This window comes from Danio aesculapii, chromosome 2 (assembly GCF_903798145.1).
Source record: "Danio aesculapii chromosome 2, fDanAes4.1, whole genome shotgun sequence".
NCBI lineage: Eukaryota > Metazoa > Chordata > Actinopteri > Cypriniformes > Danionidae > Danio > Danio aesculapii.
Genome location: NC_079436.1, coordinates 23,833,480 through 23,845,768, shown reverse-complemented (window position 1 = coordinate 23,845,768; position 12,289 = coordinate 23,833,480). Strand labels below are relative to the sequence as shown.

Sequence of the window (12,289 nt, the reverse complement as noted above, 5' to 3'; positions counted from 1 at the left end):
TAATGGTGAACAACACCTTCATTCAGCAGTACATAATCGTATAACATTACATAACACAATGATATATGTTTAACTAACATTAACAAAGATTAAGAAATGCTTAACAGATGTGTTGTTCACTCTTAGATCATGTTAACTATAATACATGAACTAATACAGCCTTATTGTAAAGTGTTACCATAAAACCTTATTGTAAAGTGTTATGGGTTTTTTTTTTTTTGCTCTGTAAAGTGACCAGAGTTTCAAATCTCAGATAAATGCCCAATGCGGCATGTAGCAAATTAAAATGGCAATTATACTTCCATCAACTGGATTAAAAACTTGACTTGTAAACTACTGCAACCTGTACTTCAACACTGCAAAAAAATTAGCTTTTCATACATGTTTTTGTCTTGTTTTTAGTCCAAAATTTATGCTGGACAAGTTGGCGGTTCATTCCGCTGTGGTGACGCCTGATGAATAAAGGGACTAAGCCAAAAGAAAATAAATGAATATAATATAATATACTATAATATAATATAATATAATATAATATAATATAATATAATATTTTATTTTATTTATTTTATTTTATTTTATTTTATTTTATTTTATTTTATTTTATTTTATTTTATTTATTTTATTTTATTGTGTTTTGAACAGTTGCTTCCATCAATCCACCTCTTCACCTCTTCCACATATTCAGGTAATTCTGATGTTGTTTCCATTGTCTTCTGCCTATGTGTAACATCTCCGACCTCTGTGGTTTCCCCCGATCGCCACCAGAGGTCACCGTCACCGGACTACCAAATCCAGCTTCACTACACATCCCAGCATTCCTTCCGTCTGATTACGCTAGCACCTGAAACCTATCTCAATGACTATTTATACTCCATCTCCGCCGTTACTCATTGCGAAGTCTTGTTTTGCCCAGCATACAATTCCAAGCGTTTTCTCTATTCCTGACCTGATTCTGTGTTTTGACCCTGGACTGTTTCCCCGTTTATGTGATTGTTGATGCCGCCTGCCTTCTGTGACCCTCTGCTCAGTTCAATGGAACACTCTCTCTGTTGTATGCCGCCTGTCTCGACTGATCGCCTGCCCACGGACTTTGAGTTAAGCTTCTCCTTTGCCATTCTCGTTTGTTGTTACCTGACCCTGCCTGTACGATCATCCTACTGTTATTTAATAAAGCTGCAAATGGATCCTCAATCTGCCGACGCATCATTACAGAAGACTTCGCCGAACATTGATCCAGCAGCTGTTTATCAACTTTCGTCGGAGGTATCTTCACAAGCTAACATATTAGCAACACATCAACAACAACTGGCCCGACTCACCTCGCTCACGGAGTAATTGGTAAAAGTCATTCAAAACATGCAAATACCCAATGTAAATCCTGTTTCTACTGCCTCTGCTCCAATACCGGTGTCAGCACCAGGAAATCCTTTTATGGCAGGCCCACGTCTAGCATACCCGGAGAAGTTTGACGGCACGCCGGAAAAGTGTAAAGGCTTCCTTCTCCAATGCTCTCTGTTTATTGCGCAGCAGCCTTCGCTTTACCCAACAGAGAACGGTCAAATCGCCTTTGTCTGCTCACTGCTCACAAGAAAAGCCCTAGAATGGGCTACAGCTGTCTGGGATATAAATCGTCCAGTGTTTCCCAGTTATAAAAGTTTCACGGACCGACTCAAAGAAGTGTTTGACATTCCTGAAGCGGGAGAGGAAGCGGGTGAGCAAATTCTAAAATTACGCCAAGGAAAATCTACGGCTGCCGAATTTTCTATTAAATTTCGCACTCTAGCAGCTCAGTCAAAATGGCCCGATGCACCTCTCAAACTGCATTTTCGCAGAGCGCTGAATTCTGAACTGCAAACAGAGCTCGCTTGTAGAGATGAAAGCAAGACACTGGAGGAACTCATTAATCTCACCATACGGCTTGACAATCTCATGCGCTCACGCAAATCTCGTTTTAAGGAAAGTGCATTTCTCTACCAACCCGCAGAAACTTCGGAGCCAGAGGCTATGCAAATTGGCCATACTCGCCTCACTCCAGCTGAACGACAACGCAGACTTCATAACAATTTATGCCTTTATTGCGGAGAAACTGGTCATATGAAGTCAAATTGTCCTGTTAAACCCCAAGCTCCGCCCACTTCAATGGTAAGCACTTATTTCCAGTTCCCGAAGAAAGTTTGCTTGCCTGTGCAAATATCTTTTGTTAACCAGATCATTAACACATCAGCATTTATTGATTCAGGTTCAGCTGGTAATTTCATTGACCTAGCGTTTGCAAAAAGACATAATATTCCCCTCATGCCTTGTGTATCTGTGTTGACAGTGGCGGCGCTGGACGGCAGACCATTACGTAATGGTCAAGTTCAAGCCATAACTGAAGAAGTGACACTTTCCATTGGAGCTTTACACACTGAAAAAATTCATTTGTTTGCCATACAAATCCCTGACAATCCCATTATTCTCGGACTCCCATGGCTCCAGAAACATGAACCAACAATTTCCTGGTCAAATGCTCAAGTCATTCAGTGGTCAGATACATGTTTTAAAACTTGCATCAAGCTACCAAAACCCCATAAAATTCAAGCAGCATCAGTTGATTTAACCCTTTCTGACAGTCCCATTATCCCTTCTGAATACTCAGATCTCCTCGAAGCATTTAGCAAAACCAGAGCCTCCCAACTTCCTCCTCATCGTTCATGTGATTGTGCTATTGATCTAATTCCAGGAACTGTTCCACCAAAGGGTCGAGTTTTTCCTCTCTCACAACCTGAGACAGAAGCTATGAAGTCTTACATTGAAGAGGAATTATCAAAAGGCTTTATCGTTCCCTCAACCTCCCCAGCCTCTGCAGGTTTCTTTTTTGTGAAGAAAAAAGATGGTTCTCTTCGACCCTGCATCGATTATAGAGGTCTGAACGAAGTAACTGTGAAATTTCCATACCCACTTCCTCTAGTACCCTCAGCGTTGGAACAGCTCCGTTCCGCTAAGGTATTTACTAAATTGGATCTTCGCAGTGCCTATAACCTCATTCGCATTCGTAAAGAAGACGAATGGAAAACTGCCTTTTCCACGACCACTGGTCACTATGCGTACAGAGTAATGCCCTTTGGATTAGCCAACAGTCCTTCTGTATTCCAAGCATTCATCAATGATGTTTTCCGTGACATGCTCGGAAGATGGGTCATAGTTTATATGGACGATATCCTGGTCTATTCTAATTCCCTGGAGTCACATGTCAAACACGTCAGGTCAGTGCTCCAACGTTTAATTACACATCAACTTTATGCCAAAGCTGAAAAATGTGAGTTTCATCAAACATCCATCGCATTTCTTGGATATGTAATTGGCGCTGATGGAGTCACCATGGATGATCACAAAGTTCAAGCAGTCTGCAAATGGCCTAGGCCTACTACTATTAAAGAAATGCAGAGGTTTCTAGGGTTTGCCAACTTCTATCTAAGGTTTATCCGAAACTTCAGCACAATCGCAGCTCCACTTACCTCCCTGACGAAGGGGACTAGACGACACATTATCTGGACACAGGAAGCAGAACGTGCATTCTCCCACTTAAAACAAAGATTCTCTTCAGCACCTATCCTGCGACATCCAGACCCTGAACGTGAGTTTATTGTGGAAGTTGACGCGTCCAACACTGGTATTGGGGCAGTTCTCTCTCAACGTCAAGGTAACCCAGCTAAATTATACCCCTGCGCCTTTTTTTCCAGGAAACTTAACCCAGCTGAACAAAATTATGATGTGGGCAACCGTGAATTACTTTCAATGAAGGCAGCTTTTGAAGAGTGGCGACACTGGTTAGAGGGAGCCAAACTCCCCTTTACTGTACTCACAGACCACTGAAATCTGGAATATCTGCGCTCAGCTAAACGACTAAATCATCGCCAGGCTCGTTGGGCTCTGTTCTTTACACGGTTTAACTTCCTTGTTACTTACCGGCCTGGATCGAAGAACACAAAAGCTGATGCCTTATCTCGCCAGTTTGAAACTGAATTACAGCCCATCCCCTCTGAACCCATCCTTCAACCAACCATCATTGTAGCACCCATACAGTGGGACATCCAAACTGAAATTCAGGAAGGACTACTTACTGATCCCACCCCCATTGAGTGTCCCCTGGACAAACTGTATGTACCAACCAACTTGCGTGACAAAGTTCTTCTACTAACCCACAACCTTCCCAGCACCGGCCATCCTGGTATCAACGCCACGCTCGAAATAATTTCTAATAAATACTGGTGGTCCTCTCTGCGCTCCGACGTAATCAAGTATGTAAAGAATTGTGAAGTCTGCAATATTTCAAAAGCCTCAAAACAATTACCAGCCGGTCTGCTGCAACCCCTACCCGTCCCACAGAGACCTTGGTCTCACATCGAGATTGATTTCATTACTGACTTGCCCATCTCCAGGGGGAACACTACCATCCTTACAGTAACTGATCGTTTTTCCAAAGGATGTCGACTCATACCATTACCTAAGCTACCCACAGCTCTTGAAACCGCTGAAACACTCTATCACTATGTTTTCAGATTTTACGGCATACCTGATGACATTGTTTCTGACCGTGGACCCCAGTTCACTTCTCGCTTATGGTCTGAATTCTTTAAAGCCCTCAATGTAAATGTCAGCTTAACATCTGGATACCACCCTGAATCCAACGGACAAACTGAGAGACTGAACCAAGAAATTAATCGTTTCCTCAGATCATACTGTCATAGAAATCAGCAGGAATGGAGCAACTTCTTGTTTTGGGCCGAATACGCACAGAATTCCCTTAGAAAGCAATCCACTGGACTCACACCTTTCCAATGCATTCTAGGATTTCAACCACCTCTCTTTCCCTGGTCTGGGGAACCGACCAGTCTACCTGCAGTCAATGAATGGCTTCGACGAAGTTAAACAACATGGAATGAAGCACATATTCATCTACAATGTGCCATTAGAAGACAAAAGGAGCAGGCTGACAAGCATCGTCGACCACATCCTAATTATCAATCAGGTTCTTGGGTATGGCTTTCCACCAGAGATCTTCGTCTAAGGCTACCCTGTTCCAAGCTCAGTCCTAGGTACGTGGGCCCTTTCAAAATCATTAGACAAATTACACCAGTTTCTTATTGTCTAGATTTACCTGCTCAATATTGTATCTCACCCACTTTCCATGTTTCTCTGCTCAAGGCCGCTGGTGCCCCGAGAGGGGAGGATGACCTAGACGAGGATCGGTTACAGAGACCCTCCCCCCTCATCATCGATGGAGAAGAAGCATATCAGGTTCAGGAGATCCTGGACTCACGACGGCGGGGTGGTACTCTTCAGTACTTAATTGACTGGATGGGTTACGGTCCTGAGGAGAGATCTTGGGTAAATGCTAAAGACATTCTTGACCCTTCTCTTACCATCGACTTCCACAGATCCCATCCCAACAAACCAGCTCCACGCTCCCGTGGGAGACCCCGACGTCCCGTGACCGCTCACGTCAGGAGCCGTTCGCAGGGGGAGGGCTCTGTAACATCTCCGACCTCTGTGGTTCCCCCCGATCGCCACCAGAGATCACCGTCACCGGACTACTAAATCCAGCTTCACTACACATCCCAGCATTCCTTCCGTCTGATTACGCTAGCACCTGAAAAACTGTTTCCCCGTTTATGTGATTGTTGATGCCGCCTGCCTTCTGTGACCCTCTGCTCAGTTTAATGGAACACTCTCTCTGTTGTATGCCGCCTGTCTCGACTGATCGCCTGCCCACGGACTTTGAGTTAAGTTTCTCCTTTGCCATTCTCATTTGTTGTTACCTGACCCTGCCTGTACGATCATCCTACTGTTATTTAATAAAGCTGCAAATGGATCCTCAATCTGCCGACGCATCATTACACTATGATCCTCTGTAACTGTGCAGAAACGGATCTACTGCTGTTTAGAATCAGCTGGTTTGTATTAGTCTGGCATCTCAATGGAGACCAGTCCACTATGGGTGACTCTACAAGTATATGTGAAGTACCAGTGGCGAAGCACTCAGAAACCATTAAGAAACTCTAACCTATCTAAACCCAACAACACCAGATATCAGCTAAACACTCCAACAACCAACCGGCAACACGAGAACAACCGCTCAGAAAACCTAGACAAACATGCAGAAAAACCACTCTTTATTCAAAACCTGATGAATAAATTTAACACATTTTGGTAAATAATAATAATTTACACTGACGAGAGGCAAGATTGGTTTCTAATTAAGAGATGTTAGCTTCTGTCTGGACTTTCCATGCCTTTTTACACCTCCCTTTCCTCATGTGTTCATTACATTGGTAATACTTTATAATAACTTCACACTATGATACATTAGCATTAGCAAATAGTTAATTCATTATTTGTTAAGCATTAACTCTACATTAAAAGATTTGAGTAAGCAGTTTATAAATACTCCATCAGTTATTTTATGTCTGTGGTGAATATACTATGTGCGCCATTTAAATGTTTGGAGTTTTCTTTAAATAAAAAGATTACTTTTATTAATAAAGAACATTAAACTTAACTAAACAAACATTAAACTAATAAAAATGAATCAAAAGTTGATGAAAAAAGCAAATGAAAATCCCAAAAATATAGATCATTATACAATGTTTTTGCAGAATTAAAATCCTGAATTATTTATTTATAGCTTTTTTGTCATCGAGCACCATATTTTAAACTGCTATTTTCTCACTAAAGACATCCATTCTCCAACATCATGAGTGAAAAGCCTCACCTGAGTGACTTTCTCTGTCACATTGTGGGTCCGGTCGATCAGCTTGCACGGGGCGATGATGTCAATCTCACCGGTGGGAACTGCAATTAATGCGTCCGGCTTCATATCTATTAAGTTGTGTGATATTTGGGTGCCCCGGCCTGAGCTCCGGAGCCGAATGAGATCTGAGTCAGAAGTAGCATTCTGTAAGCTGGCTTTGCGGTGCATGGCACCTAGAAGAAAGAAAACACACAGAGATCTGATTGATGTCATAAATCAGTGTTTCTCAACCACGTTCCTGGAGGACCCCTACCTCTGCACATATCCATGTCTCCTTAAGCAAACACACCTGATTCAGATCATCAGCTCATTAACAGAGACTGAAAGACCTGTAATGGGTATGACAGACAAAGGAGACATCCAAAACAAGCAGTGTTGGTGGTCCTCAAGGAACATGGTTGAAAAAAACTGTCATAAAGTATACCTTAGCATGCATTTGATTAAAAAAAAAATTGCTTATCCATCCAAAACATTTTTCGTCAGACTGCTTTACGACCTCTGTGCAATGAAAATGTGGGTGACACTTTATAATAACTACACACTATGAATAATCTATTAAGCATTAGCAAGTAGTGAATTCATTATTTGTTAAGCATTTACTCTACATTAGTATCCGTTATTAAGTGGTTTATAACTGCAGATACAATGGCTCTATTCTTGACACAAGCACATTTAAAATGCTTAATAATTGCACTTTTATACAGAGGTGTGCATTCCCGCGGGAGCTGCGTAACCCGACCAGATTTCTTGCGGATTGGGAATAAATTTCCAAATAAAACGCAGTAGCGGTTGGTAACCCTGGTGTAATTTGAACAGGAGCGGGCAGTCTAACAATTAAGCGCTCCCGCCGTCCTGCTGTATGTGTGTGTGTGTGAAAGAGAGAGAGCGCGCGTACGCATCCGCCGTCATGCTGTATGTGTGTGTGTTTTTGGGAGGCATATTAAATCGCTCTACATTTTACATTCTTCCTTGGCCTAATATGTACCTGCTATGTGTATAGAAATGATGCTGATATAATATATGAAACACAATCGGTAGTTGGCAAATATACTGAGTGGATATGTTTGGAAATCTGACTTTCAAAGAGTCAGTGCCTCACCAGCCACAAACCTCACCGCACGTCACGCAGCACTCATGTTTCATCACAAAGGGGCAAGCATAACTGACATTTAACCTACAATCCTTGCACAACCTACACTTTAATCTGTTATCTCTCTCTTTTGGAGGTGCCCAATTTTATGTGAGATTTTGGAAACCAGATCTCGGGTCAGGTAGAAAACAGGGAGGGTTGTGCAGCGGGTGAACAAAGACTGAATATAGCGGGAGCGGTCAGATACGGAATATCAAGAGTAATTGGGGGTTTTTCAGATCATTCAGAATGAACAAGTGAATTATTATTAAACTATTTAAATCAACATTTATATATTATTTTTAAGGCATATACTAATAGTTCATTTGTATGTTAATAACTGCTTTATTAAGTCAACTCATCCAGTTGTGTGACCTAATCTAAAGTGAGGACTATTTTGGACAATTTTGTCATCATAATGTGGACATAGCTTCAAATACTTCTTCAAGTCATACACATAAAATGAGTTTGATTGAGCCATTTGCTGGTTTAACGCCTCAAGAATGGATTGCATTCCTGATCCTGCAGCCTTAAAGAGGGGTGGGATGTGCAGCAGCTCATTGGCATTTAAAGAGATATGAAGCAAAATGGCTCACTGTGGTGTTTTGACAAGGTATAAAACTGTTTACTTACACTATCTTTGAGACATTTAGTAAGCTATCGACGTTTCATCAACTTGTGTAGAATGGACATCCGATGTCACCTTTAAATGTCTAGTGTGGCTGGTTTGTAGTTTGTCCCTCGTCTGACCACTGGTGGTAAATCCTCACCACTGCTGACCAGGAGCAAACCACAGATCTGCCCATTTCATTTCTCTGACCAACTTGTCTTGCCATTAAAGTTTGGCCCTTGTAAAAATTGCTCAGATCTATATTTCTCCCCTTTTCTCCTGCATCTAGTGTATTGATTACAAAACTGACCACCAGATATATCCAAACCTTAATAAATGGCCTTGTTAGAAGAAGATAAAACATATTTGCTTCACCTGTGACTTGTCACATGATCTTTTGAAATTGCATGTGTCCAGATGTCCCTGTTTTTTACTCTCCCACTGAATGATCACAAGTCCCTGTTATTTTTTCTTGTCCCCAACCAGATATATTTTAAGTAAAAATAAGAATTATACTAAATGTATTATCTCCATTTTTAAATAAATAATCATAAGTAAGATTTCAATATTATTTTTACCACCAAATTCGGTAATGCATTTCAGAAATATGGTCAGCATATTCAACCTTCTATATTACCTGTGCTACTGGGTCTGACTGGCAGTTTTCTGTCCCAGTTAAAGTCATTGGTGGAGTGCGAGGGCCTCATGCCACACAGGCTCTCACAGGAGCGGCTGTGGGCCATGCTGCAGCTGGACGGAGACGCCTCTGAGGTGAGGTTGTACAGACGCGGGGAAGACTGCGAGAAGCCCTGAGGCAGAGGAGGAGACACTTCTGATGGCCGCAGCTCACTTTCAGACTCATTCTGAGCCTTATCGTCCCAGAACAACAGCTGAGATCCTCCGAGTGCAGAGCGTTCAGGCAGGGAGAGCAGTTTGTCCAGGGCTACTGACTCATGGCCCATATGAGGCATCGGCTGCATGAAGCCTTTTTCAGTGTCTTCATGCAGAGACTGTTTACTGCCACTCAGAGAGTGCAACAAGGGTAGGGGCAGCCGGAGACGACGTCGTCTTGCTGAGGAAATACCCAAGAGTAAAAAAATAGAAGTATTCTGTTAGATCATCATTACACACCATAGATATATACACAAGAGTTCGCATACGGACACTGAGCATTTATCAATAGTGCTGCCACATTTGTACAGTGCTCCCAGGACAAATGTCATTCAACTGCACTAATCAAGATTAAAGCCAATGTGAAGATGCTAGACTTTAGCGCTGTGTACGGGTGTAGTAACCAGCAAACAAAGAAAACAAAGCACAAAGGCAGAACATTTCATAGGTAAGATTTCGTTTTTTATGTTTTTGTATGTTATGAACTGTTGTGCTCAACAAATAACGTTATTGATGATAATAAAGTCACTTACTGCATTCACCATAAGGCAATGTAGAACCAATTTGCACAAAATACTAAACAGTTTTGTTGAATAAAATAAGCAAACAATGTATATAAAGTATGACAACAAGCTCCCTCCGTTAGAAGTTAAAGCAGGAGAGGGGATGTGTTTCAGAACATAGGAGGGAGAATAATTCATTTCCATGCACACAAACACATGCTCTTTGTCGGCATTGCTCGTGCGGTCACTTATCCATCGACATAGAAAAGTGATGTAAAATTATCATTTTTGTCATCTAAAAAAAATATTTGCATACTGACCACCGGGAAAACTCCCGATCATAGATATATGTGTATATGTGTATATCTCTGGCTCTGGATGGCCAGTCCTCAACTGCACCTTGATCCTGCATTTATTTCAAAGGAGCTCTATTACCCTGTACTAAAATGGCAAGTCTATTGATGCATTCCCTCCAATAGACAACAGGGTAGACAACATCTAATGTAAATATATATGATTACACACTACACTGTTAACAATTTCTCGTAGAATCGACAGTAACTTACTTGAAGCAGTTCATCAGTAACTTACTGTAAATCAATTAGAGCACAAATACTGTATTTACATTTACAGCACCATTTCTATTGCTGTATACTGTATGTATTTAAATTGAATTTGAATTTTGAATTTTTAAACAGTTATTATCACAATGGAACTTTAAAATACAGTAACATACTGCATAACTGTCCTACAGTAAAATTCAGTTCACTTTACAGTTATATACTGTGTAATTTTAAAAAAATCATTAACAGTGTAGCTATGTTTAAATTCACAAATCGTAATGAAAATTTTGAGATATTACATAAAAGATGGATTAAATCACCAAGAGGATCATAAAATCCTGAAATGTGATTAATAATCTATGTTCTAGATTGGACTTATACAGTTTACAAAAGAAAACATGCTAAAAACTATGATGGAAAAAACATTTATCAAATAAACTCCCTTATGTGCAACAAATAACCAATCACACAGATCATGTGACTGGGTACTTAGACTAATGAGTACCCAGTCACATGATCTGTGTGATTGGTGGTTAATTTTCCACACACGGGTGTCTCTCAAGATTGTAACCCCAAACAACAAGCTTTCTCTCTGAAAGCAAGACGATGGGGATGATTTTCTCTCTTGAACGCACTAGATAGAAAACAATGCTTTATTTAATAATAATTTACTGAATGCAATATTGCAATTTCTAATGCTTCATTTTCAATAATGGTTAGAAACATAACTAATGATTGTACATAACAATCCAAGTCCCACAGAAGCCATGTTTGTAAAAACACACACAGCCTATATTGTCTTCACTCAATGAAATTTAAAAACAGGCTTGTAGTCTGACAGCATTAAACATCCAGCAAACAACATATGAAAAATACATAAAATTATAAATATATGTTGAGCCAGTAAATGATTTTTGAGTGGTTTTGATTTTTACAGCTTATTTGTATTATTAATTTCTTAATTTACTGTAAGTACTGATGAACGTTACAAATCGTTGGGTCTTTAATGACAAGCATTCAAACTTATTGTTACTGTCATATAAATGAAATATACGAAAACAGGTTTACATTTATATATATATATATATATAGATATTATTCTGGATGTAACTACAGACTAATTACAATGTAACGACACAGTAATTACATATAAGATAACAGTTTGTAATTACATAATACATACATGTGTACTGTGTACATTTAAGCATAAAGTATAAATACACAATGTACATTATATATGTAATTACAATCAAGATAATAGTTTGTACATACATTACATGTGTACTGTGTATGTTCATGTAAATAACTATAAATACACAAACACAGTACATGAAATATACAAAGAAACATTTACATTTATAAATATTATCTTGGATGTAACTACAATATATTTATAATGTAATTACAATGCAACGGCACAGTAATTGCACACACGTACAAACATGTTTATAAATCAAGATTTAAGTTTATAATTACATATTACATACACGAGTACTGTGCATATTTAATTATATAACTCTATATAACTCTAACTAAAGTCCCTGTACAAGAAATATAGAAACACATGCAATTTACAAAGAAACATTTACATTTATAAATATTATCTTGTATGTAACTACAATGTAGTTACAATGTAATGACACAATAACTGCACCAAGATAAATCTTTGTAATTACATGTTACATACCAGATACCTGTATAAATATAATGTTATAACAATGTAATTACAATGCTATTGTATCCAAAATAAAAACTATTAATTATATATTATCGCCTTAGAATTTTAAGTTTCATGGTTAA

General features: G+C 39.6%; 1 protein-coding gene across 1 annotated transcript in view; it reads right to left on the bottom strand.

Moving 5' to 3' along the window:
* kcnh2a (potassium voltage-gated channel, subfamily H (eag-related), member 2a) overlaps nt 1-12,289 on the bottom strand; it is a 97,877-nt gene that overhangs the window by 60,138 nt on the left and 25,450 nt on the right. Inside the window, exons 4-5 of the mRNA XM_056475487.1 lie at nt 9,170-9,604; nt 6,755-6,966 (exon numbers count right to left, since the gene is read on the bottom strand). Coding sequence (XP_056331462.1) covers nt 6,755-6,966; nt 9,170-9,604 — 647 coding nt within the window. The remainder of the gene's footprint in view (nt 1-6,754; nt 6,967-9,169; nt 9,605-12,289) is intronic.